Consider the following 13,805-nt stretch of genomic DNA (forward strand, 5'->3'; position numbering starts at 1 on the left):
GAAAGGCCAAAGAAGCTACCTTGAGTCGTGCCAAGTCGAGCCGTTTTTACCGGTGGTGTTTGTAGCGGCGGTGGCGGTGTTGCTAGTTTGCGTTGTACTGGACTTTTGGGCAACCAAACATTTTAAAGATCGCTTGTATAGGCCAACCGAAAGAGAAGTTTGGAAACCTTCGATCAAAGATACAAGCAACATGTTTAAAAAGTAAGCCACTGCTACGTAGAATGTCCGTCAATTCTTTCGTTTTATCCCAGTTGACCATGCTTCAGCATACTGCAGGCGAAATATGCTAAAAAGAGAAAAAGTAGTTCAAGGTGTGGCTAGCTGACTTGCACATATTTTGTGAACGTATGCTTGCAGCCGTTTACAGGTTGTAATAAACCTCAGAAAAGAATGCCGTTTTAGCCATGAAACGGCTGTTCATGATCGCGTAACCCTTTTGCGTGCTCTTCCGGATGTTTTGCTCAGACCTCGCGCCTCTGAACAAGCACCTTTTTTGAATCCCAGGTTTGATGAAAAGGAGCACGTGTCCGGCATAACGCAACTTAAGTCGTCCGTACAAAAGGCCATAAAAGGCAAAATCCTGGAGCAATTTCCTCTGTCTGAAGACTACATCAACCAGATACTTCCGAAGAAGGATCTACTCCGGATCGTCAAGTGGTAGGTTGTCTGTGCTGTTCTTACATGGCCTATGCAGTGCAGTGTGTTCAGTGTTAGAAGGGTTTGAGCTAGAATTCAGTCGGACCCAACTGTTTGCAGCGCTCCTAGTCGCGACGGCTGTCATTGCGAACTTACCAATGTTGGCTAATCGCTGTTTAGCCTTTTTCCGCGGCTCTGTTCATAATTCTGCCCTCAATCGTATTTTCTTCCTTTTCTATTATTCATTCTTTCATTGTACTGTCTGCAAGATAGACTTCCATAATCTAGCTGAGTCTGAAGTCTATTCTTCATCCGTCCACCAAAACCTCACTGCGGTTCAACTTTCCCTTCCTTCTCTTTCTCTCCTTTTATTTTTTTTAATAGAACAGCACATGGCTTCGTCGTGGCTTTGGTAACGGATATGATTTTGTATTGTACATCCTATGTTAAAATATTCAACTAACTATTCGTATGAGTAATGTAAATTCATGAAGGAATTTCTGGTTGCTTCATTTTCCACATCTTTTCAGACGCACTCAACTTAAAATTATTTTGTTTTTCAGAGTAGGCATTATTTTTATTAAGGGCATACAGTGTACTTAAGGCCGAATGAGGCACATTAACCATCAGCAACTTTTCACATTCCATCATTTCCATTGGTTGAACCATTTCTGTTTAACCTGATGGGAAAGTTTCTTTTCTTGACATGATACTTTAAAGGGGTGATGCCACCAAATTTTGAGGCTAGAAAAAGCGTGCTGTAGGCTTGCTCTGTATGCAAGGGCACTCAGCACGAAGTGTTACACAGCAAACATTTGGGATATATTTTAATCCGCTTCCAAAGTGTGCCTAAATGCTCATTCTCGCGATCGAGACCCATCGCTAGCGCGACTGACATTGACGTCACTATGTAGGAACTGTAACAAAGTTTTAGTGACGTCTGACCATATTAGAGCGATGTGCAGTGAGCGGTGACTCCCAGCTCCGCAGCACTAGGTAAGCCAAGAGAGCATCGGCTGCGAACTACTCATTTTAAAGACGATAGTCTTTCTTGGGGAGCTTAAACGCAGAAATTTTGGTCTGTCTTGCTGTCTGTCTTTCTGTTTGTCGGCACGTCACTCGATTCAGCCACCCGGCCAAAGTTGAACCACTTGCCCAAGGGCCATAATTATGTACTTGTGTACATAATTGATCGAAAAGCAAACATTACGCATATCTGAGGCGCAACATCACTAGGCAAGTATTAGGTGGTGTGTTCCTTTAATAGAAATTACAAAGATACGTAATTCTAGAGACCCTAGTTTCTTAAGCTGCGCTGAAAATGCGACTGTGCTGAAACTTGTTTTCCTCTGCGCCCTCTGCACGAGCTCATTGTTGTGTTTCGGTTTCGGTTCAGTATTGCACTGTACGAATGCCTTGGGGCGCCGCTTTGGCATTCCTGTTCACCCAGGCGACGTGTAAATAAAAGTGTGTGGAGAGTACTCGTTGAGTGCGGACGTTTCTTCTGCTTCTGCGCTTCGCGTCAAACCGCGTGTTCGGGCTGGCTGGTGTCCCCGCCGGTCGCGTTGGGCACCGCCGGTCTTCGCCTGCTGCTGCGCTGGGACTACAAGCCCGCAACACAGCACTCCTGTTTCCCGACGTACTGCCATATGGCGTCCATATCTCACGCAGCGCCTCTTCTATCGTCTTAAGACGACATTTGCAGCGAAGCACGCAGATACGCGGCCAATTTTTTTCTAAGCTGGTTGTCGAAGTAGCCAAACTTGCTCACATTTTGCAAAGTGCTTCGCATCGTCACACAAACCTGCAAAGGCTACTTTAGAAAATTTTAGTTTGTTCGTATGCTTATTTGCTTTAGCATGCCAGGTTACTAGAGCCGTAAACGTGGGAGCAGATAGGTGGGGCCACCTGGTGGCGCTAAGATGAACAAGGCAAGCACAAAATTCTTGTTGCAGGAATCTAATGTGTTCTACTTCTCTGCTGGTGTAAATTTGCAGCAGCGACATAGTTCCAAATGTGTTGCCTTTTTAAAGCTTTTTCTGCACAGTCACTCAGTGAAAACAAAGAAATGCACCTATAATTGTGCTTGCACAAAGCATCACAAGATGCCGATACTATCGTCTGGTACCCTGGCACTTCGCAAAAACCTTTGTGTATACCGGAATTCCGTACACGCTAATATTCTCTATTAGAGAATTTTCACGAGTTTTGAAGGCATTCGGATGGTTGGCTCGCGTGTGTGTGCAAGAGCAGACGATGCACACTGCATGCATCACAGCTTTGTGGGCCCACGTGTTCAAGCTTCCTACACTGTGACGTCACTGTCCAAATTGGCGCTCAGAAACTGAAACCAAAAGTCGTTCATATAAATAAGGCCATATAAAATTATTTAGCGAGAATACAGGAATCTTGGAGCGTGTATCATGCTTCCTAGAGCAATAAGAAACGTTTGCAACAAAGAAAGCGCTAGCTACAAGTTTGATGGCACCACCCTTTTAAGAATTGTTCTGAATTATATGCGTCATTAAAAATTATGCATAAATGGCGTTATGAAACTTTTATTGACTAATTGCTTTAGATTCTTTGTTGTGATTACGCTCGAAAAAGAACAGTTTGCACAAACCATTCAAATGACATGTTGGTCTCTGACATTTCCCTAAATTTTCTCACAGGGGACGGCCAACTAACTGAACATCTCCTAGTTACAATACAGTGACAAAATTTGTGCCAAAAGTTTGTGACGTATTCATGCAACAGCAACTACAGTCATAAGCTTGTAAAACGTAAAACTTTGCAATCAGTACACTTCAATTCTCCCCTTTTTTCCTAATCGATTTGCAGTAAATGGAGCCACAACATATGTGCTGCATTTGAAAAGTGCTAAAAAAGATGTTTTTTTTTTCTGGTATAGTCCTTGCTTATGTCACTTGAGAGCATTAGACATCAAGGTAGAGTTCGTCTTAAAGGGGTACTGACATGAAAATTTACACTGTCGTTTTTTTTTTTTGCGTCAAATGAAAGGCCAGGTCCTCAAGAGCCTAGAAAAGGTAGTGCTAAGCGTGAGTGCTCCCCAAAAAAGTAATTACAGTGTGTTTTTAAAAGCTAGTTTCGGTTCCTGCTGTACCCTGACGTAACGACACAGTGCGAGTTTCTCGTCACATGTTCTCACAATATATAGTGACGTTTCCACGTCCACTCTGCACCGTGGCTTCATTGGTGACGCACAAGCGGCCATCTTGAAAGTTTTGGTACCCAACATCATCACAACTAGCTAGACTGCTGCTTGAAGTCACCAGAATTAGCACTGTAGCCTGAAGCAAGCTAGTGTCGATGTCAGTAGGTGCGCCATGAAAAAATTGACTTTAATATCCAAATAAGATATCTTATCAGCATTTGCTGAGCTTCACACTTGCTCAGAGCCGTCTCTGCATACAGTAGATTTGTATGGCAGAGTAAACTCGCCTTGGAAAAAAGGTGTCAGTACCTCTTTAAGTAAACATATCCTGGCAGCGATTGTTCTCGTCTCCTTCATTTTTATATATAGCACATCACTTGTATAATAGTTTTCTGGTGTTGGTGTTGTCCTGTTTTATGGTGGGCAGTTTGATTATTGCAACTTTCGGTTATATTGCTCCGTCTTTCTTTGACACACTTTACCTGTGTTGCTTAGGAATGTGAAGGAAATCATGATGTCAAGGAGCGATGACAAACACTAACACAATTGCTTGTATACAAGAACTGCATTGGAACGTGAAAGTCTCTGTAGCAAATCCAAATACTGTACAGTGCCATCAGAAAGCAATCATTCACAACGCTGTGTGACCTATGTTGCAGCCATGATCACGTGGAGATTCTCATCAACGGAGCCGGAGAGCTGCTGTTCTTCAGACAACGCGAGGGGCCGTACTTTCCCACTCTGCGGCTACTGCACAAGTACCCCTTCCTGTGCCCCTGGCTACAGGTGGACAAAGGAGCCATCCGGTTTGTGCTCAGTGGTGCGAACATTATGTGCCCGGGTCTTACGTCACCTGGTGCCAAGATGACCCGTGTCCCCAAGGGAACAGTCGTCGTATCCTTTCTCTTGTCTTTTCAGAGAGTATAACAATAGGGGAAGGGGAGAAGAGGGCTGGTGCATGTGCGGCATTGTTGTTTTACAGCGAAAGCTGTTATGAGATCACAACAGCCAATTCTGGTGGCGTAGTCGATCGCCGCCGCTGCCTGCGTCTGTAACCACTATCACACAGTGAGAGAAAAAAATCCAGGATCAAGCAGGATTTGAATCCAAGCCCTTTGTGTGGCAGTCGAGTGTTCTACCACAGAGCCACGCTGGCGCTTGAAACTTCTTCACAAAAAGACCCTAAACAGGCGTAATTTCAGGCAAGGGAATCACGCCAAAAGATGTAATATAGCGTGGTACGAAAGTAAAATAACACCAGGCATCACACAATGCGAACTGTGTAACAAGTGGTTGGTTTAAAGCTTCCCACCCATTACAAAGGGCTCAGCATAATTCATCAGCCACATCAATAAAGTTCACATAATGCCTTAGAGACGCGTATTGGGTACCTCGCTTCTCTGCGGGATGATGAATAACGATGTAGTGGGTATTTCTCTACTTCGCAAAATTATGATTTGTAGCTTAGTGGATACTATTGGCTTCAAATGATCGCAAACAGCGGCAAGCTTTAGCAATGGTATAGTGCACGCCATCCAGTCATCACCATGGACAGGCGCGCACATCCAGTTTGGCAGCACTGCGCATACGTGCGCCTGTCCATGGTGATGACTGGGCAGCGTGTACTATACCATTGCGTATGCTTGCCGCTGTTCGCATTTCATTTGACGCCAATAGTACCTTGTGACTGTACTTGCTGTAGTCGTCCCAAGAGATCTTACAAGGGGCTCTAAAAAGGCCTCTCCTCCAGCTTTCGCTGTGACTGTGGTGAGTGTTCTGCGCAGGCCTGGCATTTTTTTAGCTGTATTCACTGCTTGGCAGCTAGTGAATATGGTAACAAAGACAGCAGAGTGATAAGTTGTATGTAAACAGGGTATAACTATAGTTCCATATACTGCCCAATAGTGCACTTGTGGCTGGGAGAGCAGTGCTCCGTCAGCCCAACTCCTGCCTATCTGTGTTACTGTGAGGCTTTTTTGTCATACAATAGAGGAAGAGTACCCAATGTCCACTTGAAATATATATGTTGATAATAATTCCTGTGAACATTTTCAGACACCTTTATTAATGTCAGTATTCCAGAAGTTTTGCTCTTGTGTTCATTTTATTTCTTCAGTCTACATCAGCTATTTCATTTTTGATGTTTCTTGGCTAACCACTAGCCATCGCACACTGTTTTGTGTTGATGGCAAAAGCTACAAGATCTGTAATCTTTGCACGCATCTTGGAAGTACTACATGGCAGTGATGGAGCTGCATATTAAATTTCCTAGCGGGAGAGCTGATACTGGTGTCTGCTGCACCATTGGTGCAATGCCTCATTCAGTATAGGAATTATAGTTAATACTGTAATATTGACTACCGAATAGTAATTTGGCCATTTGTCTTGAGCCCACCTCTGATTGTTTTAGCCTAGCATTGCCATGTTGAAGTTGCTGTATCACGTTGACTAGCCTCACTTACCCTCTGATTTCTAACATCTCTCAGGAGCTTGACAGCATTGCCTGCTACGTATGAAATCAAGCATGGTTTTATTTAAGTGTACTATCAACAATTAAATTATTTTGGCTTGGCTCTCATATTCTGGAGATTTCCTTTTTATGCATGCACTCGCCAGGCAGTGTATCATATCCAGAAATGCAACAGTGCAGACTAGAGAGGAGAAGGTTGCTGTTAATTTCTTTGAAGGAAACTGGTGAAAACTTATGCTGAGACTTCAGTTAACAATTGTGGGTACTGTCGCTGTATTCCTTGACCGTTCATTAGGCAATCATGGCCGAAGGCAAGGAGCACTCGTTGGCTGTTGGCTTTACAACAATGTCTACGGATGACATGTAAGTGTTTCGTTATGTTTCAAGCCGCTGTTAAGAATGCATTGTATCTACAAGTGAAATATCATCACTAGACGTTTCTGCTTGGCACAGCACTCTGTCGCATTAAAGATGGGTACACCTCAAACGGCATAATATTCCACTCGTGCACATGGTAGCATTGGCTGGTATCGCTGAGGCCAAACAAGAACACCGCATATGCAGGCATGGCAGAAATAAAAACACTGAACGCTGACCAAAAAGGTGTTGTCAAAAAATATAGTGACGTTTTGGCTTCCACACAGAAGTCTTGTTCACTCTGCTGGACTGGTAATCACGGGCAAAATGTCACCTGAAACGTCATTACATTTTCGACAACACCTTTTTGGTCGGCGTTCAATGTTTTTATTTCTACCATGCCATTACATCCCGACCGGACAACATTTAGTCCAATCTCAATTTCATATGCAAGCATCTCCAATAATTATGTCAGCCAAGTGCTGCACTGTATTTGGCGTGCTCTAGTCCGACACTTTAGGTTCCAAATGTTACTAATGTTATTCTGCTTGTGCTTGCAGAGCGAGTATCAACAAGGGTATCGGCGTGGAGAACGTGCACTACCTCAACGACGGCCTGTGGCACATGAAACCGGTCAAGTAGCGACAATAAAAGAAAATTAGACGAGTTGAAGTGGTCCAGTGTCTGCTTGCGAAATGATCACAGTGAGGTCGGGTGCCTCTCGGCTCATTCGCTTAGCCAATCGCACAAGCGAACCGCGTTCGGATACTGCATGCTCGCACAACAAAACAGAGGCACCCCTTTGCGTGGCGTCCAGTATGTCGTGGTGCGACATTTCGCCCGTGATTACCAGTTCGGCATCGTCGAAGTCATCGCGCAGCACGGAAATGCCGGAGCCCGCGCACAGGGAGACGCTCGAGATGGCAGAGGTCGCGGTGTGCCGCACGGCCAGCGCCAGCCGCACTTTGGACGCACCCACGTGCGTTCTGAGCCGCACTGCTAGTTCTTCCAGGGTCACGGGAGGGTCCAGACATAGCCTCCGGCCCGCGCCGTCGGTTGTCAGCGGTTCCGTAGTCGAAGCTGAGCCGAGGCACGAGGCTAGCCAGTCGTTGGCCCCTCCGTCGACGGCGTCCCAAGCCGTGTGCGGCGAGTAGATCGCGATGCCCCTCTCGATACAGCGGATCACAAGCCTCTCCTTCCACTGAGACTGACGAAGCGCGCGCAGTGGCGCGAAGATGGGCGGGTGGTAGGACACGATCAGCTGAGCGTTTCGCTCTTCCGCTTCGTCCATCACTGGCAGCGTGAGGTCGTTCGTGAAAAAGACGTTCTTCACGACAGGCGTACCGCTAGGCTCGACCAGCAGACCGACGTTGTCCCACGACGCCGCCGTCGATGGCGGTGCGATGCGCTCCAGTATTTCGACCACTTTCGGTAATTCCATTATTGCGCAGTCTTTACGGTCGTGATGCACGTACCTGTGGATCGTGGGCCACTGTCTTGAGCGATTTCTACGCAGAAATAAAGCGACTGTTGCAGTCAGACAACACCGGCCCGCCTTACCAGTACTGTAGCCGAACATGCTCAGTGGCGAAACTCCTCATCGCTCTTCCAACTTTTGGTGAAACAAAAGTGAAAGCGCTCTAGAAGACGTCTGGTGGAAAACCACTCAACGTTCGTCATGTCACGTTTTTGAGCGTATAATTATTGTAGAAAACTGTACGGAAAGGGTCATGTTCATGTTAGCGCGTTCAAATATGGTGACATGTCCGCAACTAGGAGAATATAAAAAAATTTTTTTTATATCCTCCTAGGTTCGCAATGAGAAGGCACTTGTGGCGCTGCCAGCGAATACCCTATGCAACGCGAACGGTACTTACGCCTGATTATGCTCTCAGCCTCTGATGCTTAATAACAGTTGTACTTTAAAGCCTACATTTGTCATTCTCAACGTAACAACGCTACCGCTGGCACGAGAGCTAAGACGCAGGCCTGAAATTTTTTAATTCTTTGTCGGGTAAGCATAACAATGATGGCAATGATCCGGTCGTCTGCAATAGTTCACATAGGCAATAGTGGGTACTTCTACAACAAAAGGCGTCCGCATAATCGATGCTAGTTTACAAAACAGCCGCAAGTGAGCACCAATGTATTTTAAATATGCATGCACGAGAAAGCACTGAAAAAAATTACTTCGTAAGAAAATCGTTTCTGCTTTTATAAAAACATTTTATTATATAGAGCAACCCAGACGGAGTAGTAAGCTTTCTTCTTATTATTTTTTTTTTAATTTAAGTTGTCTGCGTGAGCAGACGACTCGTGGTACGTGTAATTTGCCCACCTGCATGATCTGTCGCTATGCCCCTAATCTTCTTACGTGTTTTTTTTTTTTTTTTTTTTTTTTCTCTACGGGGCAGCGCATCGTACGAGACCTATCGTGTGCAAAGTGCGCGGCTCGTTTCTTGCTTTTCGCCGGGTGTCCACTAGCTTGAATACTTGAATGAGACAGAATTTGAGCCGTTTATTCACATGGTATAACGTGCGGGGTAATTGAAGCGATACTGAACTGGGATGGAAACGCTGAAAACTGCCACATACGTCGCCGTGTATACTCATGTACTATTGTCGCTATTATTGCGTGGTTAGTCGGGAGGCTTACAGTTAAAAACTATACAATATCACGTTAATGGTCACTCAATGTGACATTTTTTATTATTTTATGAACGCAAATTTTATGCACCAGAAATGCGGCAGCATCATTTTCAACTACACACTAGGCGCAAAACGCGGCCCGGCCTTGGGGCTTTGCCACTCAGATTTGAAATGGAAGAGTTCCTCTGACCTCCGCTCGCTCCGAGCGAGCGTCATCCCTGTGGCCTCGACAAAATGCTCTCCTAAGAGAACTGATTATCAGAATAGCTTCATTTGTTATCATTATACTTTATTTTCGCGACGCCGACAGTGACGCTAAAAGCGTGGCAACACTGACAGGATCACAAGGCGGGAAAAAAGAAACAAAAGATATGAGCAGGAAAAAAGCAATTCGTCCTTGATCATATAAGAAAATGAATCGTAGGAGAGAAGAAATCGTCGGCTGTAAAACCTAGCGACACGAAAATTAATTGAAGTAACGCCGCAATCTACAGCTGGTTGACATAACAGAATATTTTCAGCAAACGCGCGCAGCTGCGCTTTTTTTTTGGGGGGGGGGGAGGGGGGGGGGGGACGGTTCGCGAGAAACGTGATGCGCGGAATTTCACACAAGCGTGAATCTATATGGCGCCATATATGCTTCCACGTAGACTTGTCTAATTTTAGAAGCATGGCGACTGAACTGTCCATGCTCGCCATTGTTTATTCTTCCTCCTTCCCCCTTTCTGTGTTTATTATTTTTTTTAACGGCTTAAATTGCTTTATTGTAATTACTTATTATTTTTGTTATAATAACATTCCTTATGTTACACGAAAAAAAAATAGAGATGCCCCACTAAAAAGTGAAAATTGAGTTATCGAATATCAAGAGCCATACATTGTCTATGGGACCTGGAAAGGTGCCAAACCTGCCGGCCTGTGCGCGCATAGTTCTTCCCGTGGACGCTAGGTGATCCGACATGCGTCCGATGCGCCCGCGCCACCGGCGTGCAGAGGCCAACGGAAAAGCCGATCAGTAGGACACGGCCGCGCGTAACTTGCTGTGCACACGTTTGCGCCATCTCGGACAGTTTCGGCCTTCATTGAAGATAACGCTGCAGCCAAGAAAAAAAACCTACGGTTCTTGCATCTCAGGTACTGGTTGCCGCTTCTCAGTTGTACAGGGCATTCAAAACCACGTTGCTTGCACGCACACGCTTTTTTAACACAGCATTTGGTGTTCGTACATTGTGTCGATAGAGTGCGCGAGGTCAGTTGAATCGATACTTTTATGGGAATCGAAGATATTAGGAAGGAAGCTGTAATTTTAATTTTATGCATCTCTTTCCGCGAATCAATGGAGTTGCGATGGAAAGAGTGCCTGGCAGTGGATTTCACGCTTCGCCACATAACACGTGCGTGTCCAATTCATTTTCTTCACTGCAAATAAACGAGGGGGAAGAAGAGAGGCGTGCACCTTCCACTCCCCGTTTGTTGCTGCCCTACTCTCGGCGTCTTTTCGCTTTCTGTTCTTCGAAAGAGAGCGTGAAAGCGAGTGCGGAAAGAAAGTTGCATATGCTCTCCCAGACTGCGCCGGCCGTGGAAAATTCCGCGCACCGCTTCGCTTGCGCCCTTTGATTCGGCGTGGCGTCCTCTGGCGGCCGCCGCCAAAACGCGCGCCAAGTTGCGTCGTCTGCTACAAATGCGCTGCGTCGTCTGCTACGTCGGATGCGGCTTTTCGTAACCTTGAGGAGCCTCTATTTTTCTTTTGGACGGGCGTATGCGAGAATTTTCGTTCGTGACCATGTCGTAAAGACGCGGTGACGTTACCGCTTTCTTTATTTTCCACAGGAACACAGTCCAACTGCGCTAAAAGTGAAAGGCCTTGCCGATTCGCTCAGATACGCGCGAGCTCCCGTGCAGTGTGCACATCGCTTCGGCCTCCGGCTTTGGAATAGACGCTTCAGCCATGGATGCTATGGATGCCGACTGGTTCGAACGCGACCTTCTGCAGAGGCCAGTAGGCACACCAGGCAACGATAACAGGTAAGCGTACTGTATTTTTTACAAGCATTTTATGCGTTGACCTACAAGTCGCATCGGCAAAAGCAACAGCAGCATTAGCGACTGCCAAGTCATGTATACAATGAACAGTTTTTCATTGCGCAAACTCGAGATGTTCAGAAAATTTCCGGTTCCATCGGCGCATAACATTATAAATGAAAGGCTTATAAACAATTCATTTTTTCGTTGCCCGAGTTTACGAGCAGATCGTCAAATTTAACTAGGTAGTCACGCATTCAGTAAATTTAAAGAATGAACAAATTTCAAGGTATTTTTGCAGATACTTGCAAATAAGGAAGCCATACTTGTATCTCCATGTTCAAACCCATAAATGTAGGCGCTGCAACTGCTAAGTCTCTGATAGTGCGTAATCCGCCAATGTGTCGTAAACGTTAACTGCAAAAACGTAGCTTGTTTCAGGATTATTACTTATGTATATTTACGTTTCACTTATCGACGTTCTTTTTGTTTTAATTACGAGCCGGCACTGCTGAATATAACGCTATCAGTCTACCATGCCGACACCGGATAACTGCGGATATTTTAAGGAGCCCATTCTTGTTTCCGCCTCCCCTCTCTCTCTCTTTTGTCGTGCGTACTTTTCCGCATATGCGCATATTTACGAACAATGCGTGTGGCCATGACGTCAACTTAACGGCACGAATTTTACGCTATTTTGGTTCACGAAATTTCCGTAAAAATTATACCATGTTCTGCTTTTGCTTATGTTGGGATTCAGTGTAGCTACCCTCCCTCCCCGTTTTTTGTTTTTGCTGGTTTACCCTTCCCGGCTACTCGCAGCTGAACACGTGATAGCGGGTTCGACTCCGACCGCAAAGGGCGCATTTATAGACGAGCCGAATGCAAAAAAAAAGAAAAAGAAAAAAAAGAGAGACGAAACGCTAGCGTATCGTCCGTCGTGCGCACTGAAAAAAAAAAAAAAACAGGTCTTCAGAATTAATCGCGAGTGCTCCGCTATGGCGCCACTAATGATCCAGCGTGCAGCTTCAGGGCGTTAACATTTCGAAATTTAGTTTGAGTAGCCTTAGTCCCCAGCACATGACGCTAACCGAAAACTGTAGCATCATAGCGAGCAGTTGCGCAAGTTTTAAGGCAGAAATTGTGAAAGGGAATAGATGTCATGATCCACTCGTTCGTAGCACAAAGCTAATAGGAAGTCAATACACATTTCTGATAAGGAAAGCCTCCCAGTTGATGCAAGATCCCGAATCAGGGCTTATTAGTCCGTATGTATTTGTTTTGTGGCTTCATGCTACAAACGGGGAACCTGGCAAATTTTATTCCTTTCATGAATTTTAGCCCCCCCCCCTCCCTTTTCAGGCTCCCACATAACTGATTTGCCATATGCAGTTTTCGTGGCACGCGTGAGACGTGTGAAATAATAAACATATTGTAGTAGTGCAAAGTTTGACAAAGAAAAAAAAAAAAAACAGAAGAGGCAGAGGAGAGAAAGGCAGGCACTACTCTTTCTAGTGCCTGTCTTTCTTTGCTCTCCTTCTTCTGTTTTATTTCCTTGTCAAACTTAGAGCTGCTACAATATGTTTAGTAAACACCAACTCGCCCAAGAAGTTATCCTGAAGTGTGAAGTCATGCCTTTCCTACTTTGCTTGTGAGTGCACCTGTTCATTGGCATCGCATGGCCATCCGTGCAGGCTCTTCCGCTGTGGACACAAGCGCGCACTACCAGTGGCACCTCCATCGCCCGGTGAAGCCAAACGCTTCCGGCCAGACGAACAGCAGCAGCTGTGGCCGCAGCAATGGCCGCAACTGCTGCCACAGCAGCCAGAGCCACAACAGCAACTACAGCAGCAGCAACAGATGATCCAAACTCCCATTCAGCATGCAAACTTCGACAGCTGGCTTGCCGAGGTTCACGGCTGCTAGATCTACTCTTCAAGCGCAGGCTGGCCGCCCAACGAAGTGCACTGTCATCGGTTGTGCAGCCTGCCTACGCGGGCGATGAACTGTCGTTACAGTGCCGCTTCCAAAGGCAGCGGACATTTACAAAGTGCTTTTTAGGCCTCACGCACATCCGAGCGAAGTTCGTCACGTGCCAAAGACGAAGGTGTCGTGCTGCGCACTCTGCCCTTGCACTACTACCACTCTCACTCTGGAGATGTTGGCAACGGCTGGCAGGGCGCCAAATTGCACGGAAGAACACGTTGGCTGTGATTCGAAGATTGTAGCAACTTGTTTTCCTCAATAAAGATGTTCTATCGTGTTAATTACACTATCAGACTCACAAGGCTTACATGCTGCTCTAAATGTGACATGCGCAGCACATGCTTTACGATAAAACTAACAGCACGGATGCTGCACGCACTTTCCTGGTAGACGGTGCAGGATAAAAGGAACCATTTTGTTGCAGTAATTACTGCATATGGCTCCCTAAGTCATGCTACCACTCAAAGACGCCATGGAGAACACATGAACTGCACTGTAATGCCGACAAAG

At 45.7% G+C, this 13,805-nt stretch overlaps 3 protein-coding genes across 3 annotated transcripts; 2 read left to right on the plus strand and 1 right to left on the minus strand.

The window, feature by feature from the left end:
* The first annotated feature begins 18 nt into the window (after nt 1–18).
* On the plus strand, nt 19–7,298 carry LOC119382891 (malignant T-cell-amplified sequence 1). Its single transcript, XM_037650789.2, has 5 exons — nt 19–201; nt 505–657; nt 4,471–4,705; nt 6,577–6,644; nt 7,199–7,298. Exons 1-5 carry the CDS (start codon nt 191–193, stop codon nt 7,278–7,280), a joined length of 549 nt encoding a protein of 182 aa, XP_037506717.1. The 5' UTR covers nt 19–190; the 3' UTR covers nt 7,281–7,298.
* LOC119382889 (NIF3-like protein 1) lies at nt 6,495–8,260 on the minus strand. The gene has a single exon (XM_037650788.2). The coding sequence runs from the start codon at nt 8,215–8,217 to the stop codon at nt 7,297–7,299; it is 921 nt and encodes a 306-aa protein (XP_037506716.1). The 5' UTR covers nt 8,218–8,260; the 3' UTR covers nt 6,495–7,296.
* Nucleotides 8,261–10,184: 1,924 nt separating this feature from the next.
* On the plus strand, nt 10,185–13,576 carry LOC119382894 (antigen LPMC-61). The gene is made up of 3 exons (XM_037650793.2): nt 10,185–10,421; nt 11,118–11,312; nt 13,004–13,576. Exons 2-3 carry the CDS (start codon nt 11,236–11,238, stop codon nt 13,233–13,235), a joined length of 309 nt encoding a protein of 102 aa, XP_037506721.1. The 5' UTR covers nt 10,185–10,421; nt 11,118–11,235; the 3' UTR covers nt 13,236–13,576.
* Nucleotides 13,577–13,805: the final 229 nt, after the last annotated feature.

The sequence above is a fragment of the Rhipicephalus sanguineus genome, chromosome 2 (genome assembly GCF_013339695.2).
Source record: "Rhipicephalus sanguineus isolate Rsan-2018 chromosome 2, BIME_Rsan_1.4, whole genome shotgun sequence".
NCBI classification, from domain to species: domain Eukaryota; kingdom Metazoa; phylum Arthropoda; class Arachnida; order Ixodida; family Ixodidae; genus Rhipicephalus; species Rhipicephalus sanguineus.

Bases quoted from the DNA above. Each gene is read 5' to 3' on its own strand.
- LOC119382891 (XM_037650789.2), top strand. The intron at 658-4,470 runs GTAGGTTGTCTG...CCTATGTTGCAG, and splicing joins CTACTCCGGATCGTCAAGTG to CCATGATCACGTGGAGATTC. The intron at 4,706-6,576 runs GTATCCTTTCTC...ACCGTTCATTAG, and splicing joins TCCCCAAGGGAACAGTCGTC to GCAATCATGGCCGAAGGCAA.
- LOC119382889 (XM_037650788.2), bottom strand. From the start codon at position 8,217: ATGTTCGGCTACAGTACTGGTAAGGCGGGCCGGTGTTGTCTGACTGCA.
- LOC119382894 (XM_037650793.2), top strand. From the start codon at position 11,236: ATGGATGCTATGGATGCCGACTGGTTCGAACGCGACCTTCTGCAGAGG. The intron at 11,313-13,003 runs GTAAGCGTACTG...CCATCCGTGCAG, and splicing joins ACACCAGGCAACGATAACAG to GCTCTTCCGCTGTGGACACA.